Here is an 18,516-nt window from a genome sequence, read left to right as displayed (position 1 = left end):
CAACCTCTTACCTTAATGAAGGACAAAAAGAACTATAATATCCATTCATTTCCTAAGATATGGGCCTGACCACAGAATGGTCAAGATTGAGCATGAGTAGGTCATATATGAATAGTTTACACATTTTCTTTTTAGGGACGATGCACATTTATATCAGCCTTATATAGTTATATTAAACCTCCATTTTTGACTTTGCACTAACTTTCTCAAACTTAATGCTGTCAGCCCTTAAAGATGAATCAAAAAAAGCTATTGCTAGAGGCGTGTGCTAAAAGATAACTTCCCTCCATCAGCAACTATACGAAGGATTTGGATCTGATTCATTCCTCAGTTATCAGTTTGGATTACCCCTTGGACTTCCAGAAACACTATCTTCTCTGGTAGAAATTGTTCTTCATAGCTTTGGCACCAAAGTTTTCTATTCCTGTACCTCTTGGTCTCCCTTTCTTTCCATCCTGAGGGCAATAGTGGATTTAGGGAGTGTCTAGTACTTTTTAAAAAAGCTTAACTTCAATTCTTTCTAGTATTTTCCTAACTTATTTGAGTCCACAATATATACATAAAATATGCATTAACTTCGATCTTACCTGTGCCTTATTAATCGTTCCTGGTCCTTAACAGATGGGGTGTCCTCCTGTAATAACCAGTTTTGGAACTGTGTGACATCAGAATGTCCAGGTATTTGACTGTCTTCTTGTAGTTTATTTACTTGTTTTGCAAGCATTTTCTATTTTAAAAATAAGTGTGTATCATATATATATGCATATATGTATGAGATACACACAAACATGTGCATGAATTTATACATTCATATGCAATGTTCTTTACATTTATCAGAAATAAAACTGTCCTTTTATATTCCTTTTCATATTCAGTGTTTAGTAAAATTCCTAGACTTTGTAAATAACTAATTCTGCTTAACTGCATTCCAATCTATTTTGAATCCGTTGCAGACATGGACAACTGAACCAAAGTAAAGATTTCTCTCTCTGAAAATAAAAGATAACTTATTCATCATACACTTCTACCCATTCTGAAAAAATTAAATGAAAATATGGAAGAAGGGGAGGAGAAACTCTAGGCCCTGAAGGGGAAATGGGGGGAAGCTATAGAACACTTAAAGGTATAGGGAAGTCATTCTCATTTCTATACAACTGTCTCAGCTTAGAACATAAATTTGTAAAAGTACACATACACACACCTTTTTTTATTTTAATTCAACTCTCTTGACCCTAATACCTCAATTACACACAAACACACACACACACACACACACACACACACACACACACACACACAGAGTCAAAAATTAAAAGGAAGTCACTATTTGTACCCACTCACTCTACAACCAATAATTCCATTTCATCGTTAGAATGTCATTGTATAGATGAACACAGCTGCATGTACGTGGGTACAAACACATAGTGAGACATTATAACTATTCATACTGTTCCTCTCCTTACCAAACCTCAAACTGTTTTGGGTTCCAGCTTAAGAATCTTGCTGCCACAATAGACACGTCCAATTGGCCCCAATTCAGATAGAAGGGACACATTGGAGTAGCAGTTTAATTACTAAATTATGCCAGCTCCCACTGGCACATTAATGGATGACCTGGTCCCTTTCCCTTTCTTGGCTCAATATAGCAACCTCAAAATATTTGTTCCTGCTCTAAATTTTCATTTGGAAAAAAAAATATTTAATTAGTTTGTCAAAATTAAAGGTAGAAAGATTATAAGAAAATACTTTGCATACAAATAAACCTTTCTTCTAAACTCTATGTAAGAAACCAAATTTAAGTATTTAACTTACTTGTTCTTTTATATAGTTTCTTTCAAAGTCTAATTTTAAACTAGTAAGATATTGTCTGTACTTATTCAATTCCCGCAAGTTACATACAATCTATAAAACAAAACAACAGCAAAAGTATATATAAATATAAATATTTAAAAATCATAGCAATTACTTTCAGGAAAAAAATAGTTAATAATATACAATTTGATAGTATTTTGTTTTCAAGAGTAATAAATTGCTATCTATTTTGTATCTCTACAATTGTTAAACAACAGGGAATTTCTATCCAAATCTCATTACTTTATTAATATGACTTATGCCATGATAGGAATTTAGCATACACAGCTGTATTTTAATATAAAATACCAATGTATAATAATGCTCAATACAAATTAGACTATTCTTATGTTCTATCAGGATTCTATCAGGTTGATTTTGCTAGGTTCCTATTTTGTCTCAAGTTTTTAAAAGTGTATAAGACACAATCCTTGAAAAGCATATAGTGCCATTAGAGACATAGAAATAGGACTATGAAATAGGACATTTGGGAAATTACCTTTATATCCTCAAGTTATTTAGTAATCATCTTTTGTTATTACAAAGAAAAAAGGTTGAGGAAGTAGTATCCTTTAGAAACTATTGTCCAATTTCTATTGACCCAAATATTAAGTAATTTATGGAATTTCCCATTAAGTATTTCTCATGACCAAGTTAAAGGTGATACCCCACACCCATCACAGTGAGGTATAGAAACAAGCTTATTTCAAGTCTTGGAGGTCTTCAATGATTAAAAAGAAGTAATCTCCGACCTACTTTATTACTGCTGGTGATGTAGCCACCCTTCTTTAATCTCCTCAGGATATCTTTGCGCTTATAGTATGCTCTTAAATGTGGATCATGGAGACTTTTATATTGGTTTTCCATAAGTCGGCAATAAGGATCAGTCAGGTTAAAATTATAAGAAGGTTGAAAAAGCTGCAAACACAGATTTAAAAATATGACAAATGTAAAATTAACTAATTTCACTTTTGAGTATCAACCTGTTGAAATGACTAGAATGTTCACTAAAAATAAAATATGCAAGAGTAATCTGAAGTGGGAAAAAACCAGCAACAACAAATTTTGCATTAAGAAACACTATTACTTATTCCTACATTATTTTTACTCCACTGACCTGAATTACTCTAAAAACCCACCCTCATTCAATTAATTTCTCCTCTGATCTCCATCATTTCCTGGCTCTGAGCCAGAGAAGAAAGAAAGGAAAAGAAAGAGCATAGGATAAAATTTGTTTTAATGTATAAAGCTAATGTTAAGATTCTCCATTTCCTTCCTCCCTCCTTCGTGGTCAAGGCATCGTATTCAAAGGGTAAAGGGATAATATTTATTATGACTATTATATTTCAATGTCTGAAAATGAAGAAAAATAGAAAATCTTTCACCAAGATTCATGGAAATAACTTTATCAAAATATAGTAAAGTAAAACTCAGATATTATAGATAGATTAAAGAGTTCGTATCTTGAGGTCTTATCTAATGCAAGAAACCCAACAATATTTGAGTGCTACACTCAGGAAAAAATTCAAGATCTATATTATAAAGTTCAATATATTGAATAAGTAGTTATAAAGGATATTGATAGGAACTGAGATTTCTCCATATGTGTAAAGACCAAATACAACCCTATACAGTAGCCATTAACATATAAAAGAAGGAAAATATCAGCTGATAGTCATGTTTCTATATCTGTTACTTTAGAGGAAACAGCTCAGTTATTTAATCTCATTTATAAATTAAAACATTAACAAAGGGAGGGTTTTGTTTGTTTATTTGTTTTGGTGTGAGTTCTTGGTCCATTTTTTAATAGCTGATGGTGTTAATGCATTATGGAAGAACCTCTGAAAGGGAAGAAGTGAAGGATAGAAGTAGGTGTAGAAGAATGTCTTTACATTCTTTCTTTTTGTTTTTCTTTATTTTTATTTCCTGCCAGAACAACAGAAGTTTTAGTTTAATGTCAAAGCAGGAACTGGCTCAAGTGAAAGGCAATTGAAATGTGTGAGAGATGTGGAAAACCTGAGAGCACTTGCCCTGTTTGCAGGCATCCAACTCAATTTATAAGACCCCACAATCCTGACCTGTCTGCAGGTACCAGTTTGTGACCTCCATGATGTTCTGTCTGGCAGTATCCAACTCAGTTAATTTCTAAGGAGTCTGGCTGGGTGGGATTCTAAAACAAACTCCCTCAAGGTAGTTGGGAGGATCCTTCTTATGTGGGAAAAGGGGGAGATTGATGGAACTTGATATGATGTTAGCTTTCCTTTTCCATTTAAAACTTCCTTGATAAGTTTCTGTTCTCTTGCTTAATACCAGACTTTATTTCATCCTTTCCAACGGGTCTAAATCATAAAATGCAATTCTTTAATTACCAATGCTTCACTGAAAAGACAAAGAAAGGAATTCTACAGGTCAATGTTTTGAATTCAGTGAGACAGATATGAAACCCGTATCTTTCCTGTGAGGGAAACAACCACCAATCATGAGTCAAAGATTGGACTGATTGTTTCTTTTAGCTGTTGCCATTTAGTTGTCAACCTCTTTTAGATACTGACTTTTATCTGTGGTGAGATGTCTCTCAAGATCAAACCTGGGCTACAGACCTATAAACAAAGAACACCTTTTAAACAAATTCATTCATTGGAGCCAGGGTAACCCTTCTGTTGTCAATTAAAATAAGTGGTTTCCCTCTTTAAAAAAATAAAACAAAACAAAAAAGTAAAAATGTACATATAAAGCATTACTTCATTGAAGAGCTTGTACTGAAAAAAAAGACAGGTCTTACAAATTCAGTCTTCAAAGAAATAGTCTGGTGCCTAATTATGATTAAATGAAGACAGTTTTGAGGGAATTAATGTGATAAAGATAGAGAGAACATCTTTTTAAAAAGTAGTTGACAAGTGAATTAATGTTCAACAGAAAATGATGATACAGCAAACAATACATTTAAGGAAGCAGAGAAAAGAAAGACGGGGCTAAGTTTCTACACAAAAGAGGAGATAACAGCTTTCAAACATGCTTTAGGAAAGCTAGTTTGTCTGAGTGTGACTCAGTTAAATTGTGTGAGGTTAGCTCCCTCTATTCTAGTAGAACATATTTTTTTTTAAAAGTACATATTTTCCAGAAACAAAACTTACGTTAAGAAATCATGTTTATTAGGCAAGTATCAAATACCAAGGGGCCCTATGCATTTCTAATGATGTCATAAACAATAGAAAGGTAAGGGGGTCACTCAGAATTCTTCCTTGTAGAACTTTTTGCAATAATAATCAAAGTAACCACTCAACAAGAATGTAATGAGCCTCTTTCAGTGTTAGTTACTGAGTCAAGGACAGGGGCAATTCAAGGGTAGGGGTAGCATTGAGGACTGAAAACATATAAGGGTTCGAGGGAAGTATACATTACAACCCAGTATGATTGAAGGTATAAAACTGTAATTATAGAATTAGGTGTTGAGTAAAATTGTACAAACCAAGGGCAATGAAAATTCTTAAGAAATATAAGCTAATTGAGGGCTATGATAGTTCAGAAAACAATCGTGAAAGATGGCTGAAATTCCTAGGTTGAGGAGAATATGAGAGGGTATGCCAGGTTTGGGAGGCAAGGGGAACAAAGGCACAGAAGCATTAACATGGTATGTGTGAGCACATATGAAAGACTTCAGCTGAGGCTCTGGGTTGGAGAAAAGACTGGGTAGAAAGGTTGGGGCAAATCCTAGAGTCTCTTCAGGGAGGCAGAGCCTTCTTCCGTTAAATTGAGGTTAAAGTACTAAACATGTTAACTCATTTCAACTCTACTTTTTTCTCACTTTTATGTGTGAGATAGAGTTTGGCTCAAAACAATATCATAGAGAAGTTTTCTGTAATGAGAGTTTTGTCCAAGTTATTACTGGTTAAAACTGTAACATCTAATTCAATGCCAGCCAGCACCAATAGCCTTCCACCTTTTAAACAAACATTTCTAAATAAATGAAATCTCAATAAATAGGTATATATTCAGTGTTATTATAAAGGGAAAGTTAATATGGTTCCATCAGTTACAACTTAAGACAGAACTAAGAATCTAAACTTTCTAGACCCTCATTCTATATGAAGTTGTTTGGTATTCATCCTGAATAATACTTTAGTTTAAATGTAGGTTTGATTATTTTTTTGCCTGTGAATATTAATGTAAATTCCCTTAGTGGACTTTGTATAACACAGTGCCTGACTTTAACAGCACGTAGAAAAGGGCAAAGACAACTAATGTTAACACAAAAAACTGTTTTACCTTTTCACTTAACTTCGTAGTATAGTATAAAGTATTGCTTCCTGGGATCATAGGCAGCTTGACCCCAAGAGGCAGATCCAGTAGTTGAGACGCTCCGACCTCAGGAAAGTGGGTTTTGTGAGCACCCTGTCAGATAACAATAGGTGAGCTGTATCTTTCCTTTTAGGCATTACTCATTTAGTCTAGGCCCATCTACTCCTACTTTAACCAAAGGAAGCAAACGGCCATGCAGTCAGTGTAGGGGCCCACCCTGCCAAACAGCCTCCAAGACCTGTTCCCAAGTCACCAGCCAGTTGTGGCCAGTGACAACTGCTGCGACGCACGAGGGCGCCAGAAGCAGACAGTTACCAAGCGCGGGACTCCTCAGTGGCTCTCCCTGCCCCGCCCCACCTGGCTGTTGGCCCAGTGGAGGACAACGACACCAGACCTCATGCCACTCACATCTCCGCACTTCTGGCTGTCCGCTTCCAGGCTGCTGGTGGCTGTCTTGGTGGCGGCGACGCTAGCAGCCTTGGAGCAGGCGCTGAGGTACTGCTCCATAGTTGGCCGGGGCCTCTGTGCCTCCCTGCCGCCCACTCCTCCTTCCTTCCCTCACACCTCTTCCCTGTCGCCGTCCCTCGGTCCTGACTGGACCAGGAATGACCAGTACCCCGCGCGTGCTCTACGCTCCATTCTCGCAGCGTTCCAGGCCTGAACCTGAGGCCCCCAGAAGGGCTGAGCGCTCAGAGGGTTGCCCCCTAGTGATTGAGGCTTGAGTGCCCAGAGTTGGGGAAATCAGTCTAAGTGGCCCACAGTCAGAATATAATTTCTCTATGACACCAGCACCCCTCAGCCAAATCAAACCAAAATCACAGAGTATAAAACTTTGCTGGCACATAGCTGGCTAATTTCAACTGGCCCCCAGGGAGGTGTGGTTCTGAAAAAAAAAAATAAAAAAAAATCCAGAATGACTGTGTGGTCCTTTCTAGGACCAGGGGCCCGGCTTTCTACATGTCCCCCTCATAGACACTATGATCACAACCTGTCCCTGGTCCCCACAACCTCTTCCCTCTCCAGATCCTACATAACATACATTGGCTTTCTTAGGGGCTCATTGCCTTCCTCCCTATAGGGAGTTCTCCTCCCTATAGTCTTCCTCTTTTCTTTCTAGCTGGCTTCTCTCTCTACCACTCTCTCCTCTCTGTCTCCCTTGCTTTCTCTATATCCCTCTTTCTCCCCCTCTCAACCATCCAGCTAAAATTTATAAAGTGCCTGACACTTTGGGGTCAGTCGTTGAGTTGGGCACTGAGGATTCAGCAATGAATAAAATATGACCCTTTTCTTCAAGGAGCTAAGTAGACTGTGAGTAGTTAAGGGCAGAGACTGTACCTGATTTCAGGAATTTGGAGTTAGCCTCATAGGTTCTTGGCCCTCTGTTGTTCTCTGTTATTTCTTGGCCCTTTAGTAGCAATTCCTACCATTTATTGAGAATTGACTAATTCCAAATGCTGTACTATTAGGTTAGTGCAAAAGTAATTGTGGTTTAAAAGGTTAAAAATAAATGCAAAAACCGCAATTACTTTTGCACCAACCTAATAGATACCACATTTTATCTTTACAACAGCCTTGTCAATAATTACCCTTTTTTTTCGAAGATTAGAAAAGAATGATAATCACTATAAAACAGTATCCCCACAGGCAGTTTCTTAATCAATATACTCCACCTTTTCTTCTGCTCTATTTGTTTTGATGTTACTCATATGCTTAGGACTCCTAAATTTGGAAACTAACTTTGGGATACCAGCTCCCCACACGGATGTCTCACAATCATCTCAAATCCAGCATGCTCAAATTTCAACCCACCCCCTTCATCAAAACAGGACAAAACAAAAGCCCTGTTCTTCTTTCTGCATTTCTCATCTCAATGACAATACCAGTATCTACCCACGCCAGAAGCTGAGAAATGCTCCTAGACACTTCCCTTTCCACTTATTCCACACATTCATTTGATCCCTTGGTCCTACTGATTTTTTTCACTGAAATTAATTGGTCCTCTTTTATCTATCTCTACAGTACTCACCCAGGTAAATCACTCTTGGTTTTTTTTTTGTTTGTTTTTTTTGTGTGTTTTTTTTTTGGTCTGTGTGATTGCCATGATCTTATAGCATCTCCCTGCCACCATTTATACCAACAACCCATCTTTTATCAAATTGATGTTTGATGTCATTTCTCTACCCTGCCTTAAACCCTTAAGTGCCCCCAAGAAGACTAAGCACAAAGCATGAAACAGTCTCTGTGACCTGATCCCTCTATTAGTTTCTTATTGCTGCTGTAAAAATTTGCCATAATCTTAATAGCTTAAAACAACAGAAACACATATAATAATTGAGGTCAGCAGTCTGAAATGAATCTCACGTGCTGAAATCATGGGCAAGGCTGCAGGACACAATCTATGTCCTTGCTCTTTCTGGCTTCTAGAAGCTTCCCTTTGCTCTCACTACAAATCCAGGGTGCAGCATATTCAAATCTCTCTCTAACTCATATTTCTACCTCCCTCTTCTATAATTAAAAATATTTTGATTACACTGGGCCCATCTAGATGACCCAGGATAATTTCTTCATTTTTAAGGTCAGTTGATTAACAACCTTAATTCCATCAGCAATCTTAATTCCTTGTAGCTATGAAACATAGCATTCACAGGTCTTGGAAATTATGATGTAGACACCTTTGGGGGATATCATACTACTAATCACAACCATTTTTTCCCTTTCAAAGACACAACTTCCCTATACCACCTCTCAAAATTGAACCTGGAATGATGCAGAATTGTTTGCAGTTGGTTCCCTACACTAAGCTGATTCGAGTCTCTGTGTCTTTGCTGTTTTATTCCTTCTGCCTGGCAGGCCTTTGCACATCATTGCATGGCTAATTTTAATCAGCCTTTAGGACTGCTTAAGTATTGTTACCTCTAGAAAGGCTTTGTGACATTCTAAGCTTTGCCAGTTCTCTGCCTCTGTGCTTCCTTCTATAGAGCACTTTTCACATTATATCAAAATATCTCTTTACCTGTCAGTATCCCTGTAATAGAATGGAAACTCTTGGAGAGCAGGTTTTTGCTCCTTCAACTTTATATGCACAGCAGTTAGCAATAGTACCTAACAAGCATTTAGTAAGCCCTACGTATAATTTTGTTGTCCTTAGCTAGGCAGACCTGAGTGAGAACCCACTGAAAGGTTTCAATTTTAAAATATTACTCTGGCGACAATATGGAGAGTGGATTTGTGGGAGAGAGACTGGAGGCCTGGGAGATTTCATGATATTTAGTCATATAGGCAAGAAACATTCACATACCAAACTAATGAGTCAAACGCAATTGGAATGAAGGGGACAAAATGGATTTGAGAGACATTTGAGGCAACATTGTCATAACTTTGGGGTTCTTCCTCATCTCACCTACTTTAAAAACAACAGGGTTTGAGGAAATGATTGCTGTTGTGAAGCTGACGAGGGTAGATGACAAGCTTGGAGTGTGGAGGGAACCATTAAGCCAGAAAAGTAACTGAATTCCCTAAAAAACCCACATAAAATAGGAAAGCAGTTGGGAAGCCAGAATAGAGAGTCAGCAATCTGTGATATAAAGAAGGCTTTGTTGCATTCTTAGAGATGTTAGAAGAATACATGTTTGGAATACATGAAGAATACATGAAGTTTGGGGTCTTTTCAGAGACTGTATTTATTGGTATTTGCTTCATAACAAACTACTCACAAAATTTAATGGCTTTAAAAATTATTATTTCTCACAACTCTCTGGGTTAGCGGGAATTTCTTTGGGCTTTGCGCTGCATTAACTAGGATGGCTCTATTCACATGTCCAGGCCCTAAGCTGGGATGGCTGGAATGGTAGAGATTGCTTCACCACTATACACAGATGTTCTTTTCATCCTCTAGGTGGTTAGACCGTGCTTTGTTTTCCTTTTTTCAAATTTTTATTTAGAATGTAGCTAACACACAATAATATATGAGGTCGGACAATTGAGTTCGTGAATTTGTTGCAATGAGGTTGCTAAGCTTTTTTGATATTAAAGGGATTATTCATTGATTTGTACCAACTGGACAAACAGTTAATCGAGTTTGCTATTTGGCAGTGCTGAAAAGGCTGCATGAAAAAGTTAGACAACCTGAACTTTTTGCCAACAATTCATGCCTCTTGCATCGTGACAGTACACCAGCTCACATGGCACTGTCTGTGAAGGAGTTTTGAGCCAGTAAACAAATAAGTGTATTGGAACCTCCCTCCCCACTTACCTGATCTGGCCCCCAATGACTTCTTTCTTTACCCGAAGATAAATGAAATATTTAAAGGAAGACATTTTGATGACATTCAGGACATTAGGGTAATACAACAACAGCTCTGATGGCCATTCCAGAAAAAGTTCCAAAATGGTTTTAAAGGGTGGATGGGGCGCTGGCATCTGTGCACAGCTTCCCAAGGGGAATACTTCAAAGGTAACCAGAGTGATATTCAGCAATGAGGAGTGTAGCCCTTTTTCTAGGATGAGTTCGTGAACTTAATTGTCATGCATCGTATAAATTTGGCCTAAAATACCTGTATCACAAATTAACAATAATCTTGAACTTGTCAACCTAACTGTATAAAAAGAGTTAAGATAGTAGCCTGAGACTATAGTTCAGAAAAGCCTGCTTACAAGATTATTTCTGGGCTGGCATCTAGAAATTTGGCAGTTGAACCACTTACAAATGGATAATACTGATTCACTGTACCTAGACTGTAAAAACAATGTGGTTTATGCTGATCACATGCTTTCTATCTGGGAGTTTGGAATTGTTATGGGCTGAATTATGTCTACCTAAAATTCACGTATTGAAATCCTAGCTCACAGTACCTCAGAATGTGACCATATTTGGAGAGAGTGTCCTTAAAGAGGTACTGAAGTTAAAACGAGGTAATTAGGGTGAACCCTAATCTAATATGATGGGTATCCTTATGGGGAGGTTAGAATACAGACAGGCACAAAGTAAAGACCATGTGAAGACACGGGGAGAAGGCCATCTACAAGTCAAGGAGAGAGGCCTCAGAATAAACCAATCTTGCAAACACCTTGATCTCAGACTTCTGGCCTACAGAATTGAGGATATAAATATCCATTGTATAAGCCACCCAGTCTGTGATACTTTGTTATGGCAGTCCTTGAAAACTAAGCCTAGGTAAACTAACACTCTGAGTCTCTAGTGGGCACCTTGCAGAAACACTGCACATATTTTACTGCCTTTTTACTGCTGAGGAAAAGAGCACACTTGGTATGTTCTCTTATAGCACGTGGAGAGAATCCGACCGAAGCCTGTGTATGAATTTCTCCGGACTCCACCTGTCTTTATCCCTTCCTTATCATGTTGTGTATACTTTCCCTATAACAAACCTTAGAAGTGAGCAGAACTCTAAGGTCCAGATATTCTTGGAGATGGCAGAAACACTGACCCAGCCAGAAGAATCTTCTGATGAATCAGTTTTGAAATCAGAGTAGAGTTTTTAATTTTTTGACCTACAGTTTCTCTTCTTTTTGGCAGAAATTCTGCATATCTGAATCTTGGTGGTTGTTTAGCCTTATTTTTAACTGAAATCAAGTTGGGACTCTGCATATAGTTGTACTTGTCAGTCTCATCTTGTTTGTCTCATCAAAATAAAATGAAAATTCTTTAGGGAAGAATTTTGTCTGTCTTGTTCAATGTACTCTTCAATAACTAGAACAGTGCCCAGTAATTATTATTAAATTTAAAGGACTCAATAGTAGGTATTCAATAAATACCACATCAGTAAATGAGTGAATCGATTATCTTTTCTTTTTTCTTTTTTTGGTCACTGCTTAATTGGACATTGTCAGTGCTTGCTTTGGGATATCTTCATTCTTTTTTTTTTTTAGCATTTATCAGTGAGCAGTGATCCTTGTAATTGATACTGTCTTCTTTTCCGTGGTGTCTCATGTTTTTAACCTCTAATTATTCTTTTCCTACACAATGTTAAGAACATGAGCTATGGAATCGTAAAAAAGTGTTATGGCTTGTCATTCATCTTTCTCTCATTTATTTATTTATTGAATATGTATATCATTAAATCTGTAGTATTCACTTTGCTGCAACTTTCTTTGACTGCAACAGAATATTTAAATTGTGATTGTTCAGATTTCATACACTGAATCTTATAAAATCTATGAGCATCTGCAGATTAAACCTAGTACAGGGCTACCAATCTGTATAAAGATGTAGTTATTTTTTCACTTAACAAAATAACTTGTGAAATTAATTCAGTAGATCTAAATCAGTATCTTTAAAGATAAAGCAAAAGAAAAAAGATAGTGTCTTTTACTTTTAGAGTATTACTTGATGCAAGTTTTAAAAAATTATAGCTGTATAATTTACATATTTTGCATATGTAATATGTGTATTATAAATTTCAGGAAGGGAAGTTTGAAATTGACACATGATAAAGGATTATGAGTGTTTATATTTCAGTAAAAGTTTCTTAAAAGTAAAGACCCTTCAAAATTTTAGAACAGAAATTTTTTTTGGACATCATTTTAAAGAACTCATTTATTTTATAAATAAGGATACAAGGAATCAGTAAAATAAAATTACTTTCCAAAATTACACAATAGACTAGTGGGAGATTTAAGGTTATAACTTAAGTCTTCTGTGAATTTTCCATCAAATCATAGAGCTTAAGGGAATATAGTACTTTATGTTGTCCAAGCATGTAATTTTGGATCTGTTCTACTCATAAGACTGAAACTGGCATTTAGTTAAGATTATTTTTTAATAAACATTTTTGTTATAGTAAGTGGAATCACCATAACAATGTGGTTGTTCTTTCAGTTTTTTTAAAGAATGAATATTCATTTAAATGATAAATTTAATAAACATTTACTTAATGTTTGAGTAAATGTTTATTAAATTAATAAACACCAAAGTCTTTCTAATTGTAGTTATGTAATTTCTTTACTTTTTTCCTCCTAATATTGAAGTAAGATAAATTGGTTTCTTGTTAACATGGAATAATTGTCACCTTTTCATGTAGTTACTTTTTATTACTATTCTGATATAAATGTTCAGAATAAGCACCAATTAAAAGTATTACTACATCCTTATCGTTTTCTGCCGGCTGGTCATTTATATTAGCATTGCAGGGATCACAGAGTTATTTCAGGAAGCAGCTTATTCAGTTATGGTGCTTTTTTTGTTTGTTTGTTTGTTTGGGTGGTTGGTTAATTTTTTCACCTAATTAGTGAACAGTCTGAGAAAAGTTTTATCTTTAGTATGGTTTCAGAAGAAAAAAGACTTTAGAAGACAGTCTACAGAAGAAAAAAAATCTCTCAATTATTCTCTCCCTTATTGATGGCTTTTCTGTCTGAATTCTACATTGCCTGATACCAGATTCTCACTCCTGTTGTACTAGTGTTTGCATGTTTGTCATACCATTGCCTCTTTGTTTTAAATCCTTTGTGTTAGATTTTATCTCCTACATACATAAAAAAAAAAAATTGCATTTGGTTTTGTGAGACAAATTAAAATCTTTTTAAAAATGTATCAGACTAATCCATTTCACCTATTAACATAAATAATATGTAGGCTCTACACAGTCAAATTGTTTTATGCTATGTTTACTAAGATTCTTTCTTGGTTAACCTTCTTAAAGAGTTTATGGTATCTGTCTTATAAATATTGCTTCTAAGTTTCTTTGATAAATTTACACAAAAAGTAATAATAACAATATTTTTTAAATTATGGACTCACAGGGATGTGCTCTTAATATTTTTATTCTGCCCTAGGGAATGCGTATTGAAAAGAGAATAATCTTTCAAAGTTCTGTCTGAATTAAAAGAAAAAAGCATTAGAGTCATTGTTTCTAGGTGAGATCCTGAAGATACAAAATAGAACATGTTTTATTTGAATAAAAGAAAATAATTCAGAGAAAGTAGAAAATTCAGAGAAAGTTTGTCATTTAAAGATTAAATAATTTATATGTCCTCCTTTACATAAGTCCTTCATTTTAAATATGATCTTATTAGTCTCTGATGGGTCTCAATATTGGAAAGACATATTTTAAATTTGTTTTCATTTGAAATTTATTGTATCCTGCCTTAGGTAATTTTATTAATCACTGAAATCATTATTTTTGTAGGTACTTAATTATGTAAAAACAATTATGTCTTGAAAAAACATTCCTTGTAATGGAAGATTTTAGGATGTTGGAAAATAGCTTATTTTTTTCAGGATTTTTTTTCTTTTCTTGTTTAGCAGTAAGAAGAATAATGCATTTGATTTGCCTAAATTAGTTTTTATTGTTCAGATACTTACACCAGATTTTATCAAAAGTGTTCAATTATAACAATTTTTTTAAAAATATAGTTTTGTCTTGTAGCTTAGTTTTGTAAGGGAATGCATTTGCTTTGCTACGAAAGGTATAGACTTGTAAATACATCTTTATATGATGATTACTGGTATATTGTGAAATAGTAACAGCTTCAGCCTAAAGCATTGGGGCAGGAAGAAAAGCTGTTGTTCAAAGGGAAGTCCGATGATGGGATGTGTTTATCCAAAAGGTGGGAACATGAAGAGGGAGCTAATAGAGAGTTTTGCAAAATCTGCCACAGTGGGACAGTATGAGCTTGTAAAGTCATCTGCAAAGTCACTCCCATTAAGGCACCCTGACTGATCTGTGAAAGTAATGACTTCAGGACTTCCATATCACACACAAATTACTTTCATTGGCAAATTGTAACCGAGAGTCATACTGGGAAGAAGATGGCAGAAATAGTGATTCATCCTTTCCAAGATTTATGGTAGTGACAAGTACACAAGAGAATTTAGCACAGTTATAATGTTTTCTTCATATTTAAAAATGTAAACATTTCATAGTCTTATTACAAGAACAAATTGTGTTGTCTGTATTTATAACAAAGTGAAATATAGTCAAACAGTAAGTGATCAGAACTTTAATATGACACTGTGTTAGTAGTTCCTTTCCAACAGTTTCCCCTGGATTTGTATCTTAGGCATAAAGTCAGTCCAAGTCACAATCTCTCTGAGTATGAATATGGGGATCTTAAAATTATGAAACAAAAAATTAAGAACATTTTCTTAGTTAAGTATTGAGCATCACACATTGCCATCATTATGCATTTCACATGTTTTATGTTTGTTTTTAAATATAACAGTTTCTTTACCTTATTAAAATAAATAGAAGATTTCTATGGGCTTAGTGCTGTCAGTTCTCTCTGAGCCACAAAATTACAATAAAGCAGACCAAAGTGTACATGAATTTGGGCTTGATTTCTTATCGTTCATTTAGTCTTTTCTATTGAATCGTAGTCTATGAAGCACAATATGATCTCACTTATATGTGGAATCTGATATAGCTGAACTCATTAGAGCAGAGAGAAGATTGATGGTTTTCAGGGGCTGACAGATGGGGGAAACTGGGGAGATGTTGGTCATAGGGTACAAATTTCAGTTTTAAGATGAGTAAGATCTGAGGATTTAATATTCAGCATGGTGACTATAGTTAATGAAGCTGTACTATATATTTAAAAGATGCTAAGAGAATATATCTTAAATGTTATTACCACACACCAAAAAATGGTAACTACTATGTGAGATGATGCATATGTTAACTGATCTTATTGTGGTAAATATCTTACTATATATATTAATATGTATTTCAAATCATCTCATTGTGCACTTTTAACTTACACAATGTTATATACCAATAAGTCAAAGCTGAGGGGGAAAGAAATTGATGAATAAAATCGATAATATTTTGTAGTTTCTTTGTAGAAATCTTGTATATATTTTGTTAGAATTATTTCTTACTATGGAATGTCTTTGATAGTATTGTCAATAGTGACTTTGAAAATTCATATATTATGCATAAAAGGGTTAACTCAGCATCGCTGGGCTGCACAAGCCCTGCATATTCCCAAGAAAAAACTGTTTTCAAGATTGGCTCTTGGCTGACTCTTGGAAACTGAGCCCTGGTAGGTTTTACCTAAGAATGTTTTTCCAGGCAGGAGTCTTTGAGACATGCTGTACCATTTTGGTTAGTTTATGCTAAAAATATGATTCATGGGAAATATCAGCTTTTCCTGTAGGAATTTAAAGCTTGAGTATCTGAAAACAGTTACGCAGGTGCTGCACGGCTAGGTAACTGACCCTCAATAAAAGAAAGCCCTGGACACCTAACCTCAGGTTATCTTCCCTGGTTGGCAACACTTTGCATATGTTGTTACACATTGTTGCTGGATGAATTAATTATGCCTTGTGTGACTCCACTGGGAGGGGACACACACACAAAAAGTGCATGCCTGGTTTCCTCTAGACTTCAATCCATACTTTAGCCTCTGCTGATTTTATCCTGTATTCTTTTGCTGCGATAAGCGATAACCATGAAGGTAAAAACTTGTAAGTCTTGTGTGATTTTCTAGCAAATCATTGAGCTGAGGATGGTCTTAGGGATCCCCACCACAGCTGGTATTAGACGTGAAATTTGGCCGCGGTAGCAGGGAAAGATGCTTTGCATGGCCTCAGTGTCATGGCTTTCATTCAGCAAAGCCAACATTGATATAACCATGGCTGTGTGCCCAACCTGATAGAAGCAGAGACCTACACTGTGTCCCTAGTATGACACCATTCCTGAGGATTGTCAGCCAGCTATGTGGTAGTAGGTTAATTACAATGGACTATTTTCCTCATGGAAGAAGCAGTACTTTGTGCTTACTCAGCAAATCATTGAGCTGAGGATGGTCAATATACACTTATCCTGGATATGGATATGCCTTCCCTACATACCATGCTTATATCAAAACTACCATCCATAGACTTACAGAATTCCTTATCCACCATCATGATATTTCATACAGCATTGTTTCTGATTAAGGAAGTCACTTCAAAATGAATGTCAAGGATCTCACGCTCTTGGGATTCACAGGTCCCAATGTCCTGATATAGCTGTCTTGATAAAATGGTGAAATGGCCTTTTAAAGGCTTGGTTCCAGTGACAGGTAGGGGGCAATACCTTACAGACTGGTGAAATGTCTTCAAGGATGTGGTATGTGTTCTAACTCAGTGTCTAATACATGGTGCTCTTTCTCCCATAGCAAGGATACATTGATTGGTTGAGTAATCAATGGGTGGAAATGATAGTAGTTCTAGTTATTGTTCTACTAGTGATAAACAGCAAAAGTGTTTCTTCCCATCTCTGCAACCTTGGACTCTGCAGGTCTAGTGGTCTTAATTTCAAAGAGAGGAATGCTTTTCACTAGGAAACATAACAATGATTTCATTGAACTGTAAGTTGAGATGGCAGCATGGAGGAATGAGCATCTCACATAGTGGACCTCTCGCAAATAAGGTATTAACACCTTTTGGGGAAAACAAAACAAAACACTGTCTGGGGCTCTGTAGTTTTAAAAGAGTAAGTGATTTTTTTTTTTTTTTGGTGGGGAGGCAAAATGGGAGAATCAATCAACATGGAATAATTCTCACCATTGTTGCAAAAGGGGCAGCATTGGGCTCCAAATCCTAATAGAAATGTGAAATCTTTTAAGCTGGATGAACAAAGTGAAGGCGCTCCAGCAAACAAGAGCTGCTAGAAAGTGAGGAAAAAGTCACCAGAAAGGAGAAAGCCAAGAGAAAACTAGCGATTCTTTCATTAACTCAGTCCATGTCACTGAATGATTCCTGAGCAAGGCATATGAAGGTCAAAATGAAAGTAGCTTACAACCAAAGCTTAAGGAACTGAGTGGAAATTTGAGCTGCCACTACATGCAGGCATGAAAGTCAGCAATTTAAGTCTAACAAGTTAAAAAAAACAACAATATTCTTTGGAGCAATGTAACAGAATTTAGAATGTATCCAACATACTATTCACAATGCTCAGGAAAAAATCCAATTATTCAACAGTTAGGAAAATGTGAACTAGTATCAAAGAACAAAACTATCAACAAATGATATCTACTAATTAACTCACATGCTACAATTGTCAGACCAAGACTTTAAAACAATTATTTTGACCATGTTCATTGGAGTGAAGGAAAATATGCTCATAAGGAATAAAAATATAAGCAATATCAGCAAAGGAATAACAAACATGAAAGAAAATCCAATGGAAATATTAGATCTGAAAATACAGAGATGAGAAGCTTCAAATTCCATGTATAAATTCTGATAAAATCTCTGGCTGACTCCAAAACATCTATACCTGAGGCAGACTCAAAGCAGCACACATCAACATGACTAGTCATTAAGGAAATGCAAATTAAAACTACAATGAGATAGTACTACACATCTACCAGAATGTCTAGAATTAAAACGACTGTCAACCTCTAATGTTGGCAAGAATGTGAAAT

General features: G+C 35.9%; 1 protein-coding gene across 1 annotated transcript in view; it reads right to left on the bottom strand.

Moving 5' to 3' along the window:
* Positions 1 to 6,657, bottom strand: part of FSIP2 (fibrous sheath interacting protein 2) — an 83,826-nt gene extending 77,169 nt beyond the window's left edge. Inside the window, exons 1-5 of the mRNA XM_088794168.1 lie at positions 6,559 to 6,657; positions 6,118 to 6,243; positions 2,608 to 2,769; positions 1,813 to 1,902; positions 588 to 727 (exon numbers count right to left, since the gene is read on the bottom strand). Of these exons, the coding sequence (XP_088650294.1) occupies positions 588 to 727; positions 1,813 to 1,902; positions 2,608 to 2,769; positions 6,118 to 6,243; positions 6,559 to 6,657 (617 nt within the window). The remainder of the gene's footprint in view (positions 1 to 587; positions 728 to 1,812; positions 1,903 to 2,607; positions 2,770 to 6,117; positions 6,244 to 6,558) is intronic.
* Between the last annotated feature and the right edge of the window lie 11,859 nt (positions 6,658 to 18,516).

This window comes from Rhinolophus sinicus, chromosome 17 (assembly GCF_057876585.1).
Source record: "Rhinolophus sinicus isolate RSI-liver-muscle chromosome 17, RSI-T2T, whole genome shotgun sequence".
NCBI classification, from domain to species: domain Eukaryota; kingdom Metazoa; phylum Chordata; class Mammalia; order Chiroptera; family Rhinolophidae; genus Rhinolophus; species Rhinolophus sinicus.
Note: the sequence above shows the minus strand (reverse complement) of the source record. Positions and strands in the feature narration are given on the sequence as shown.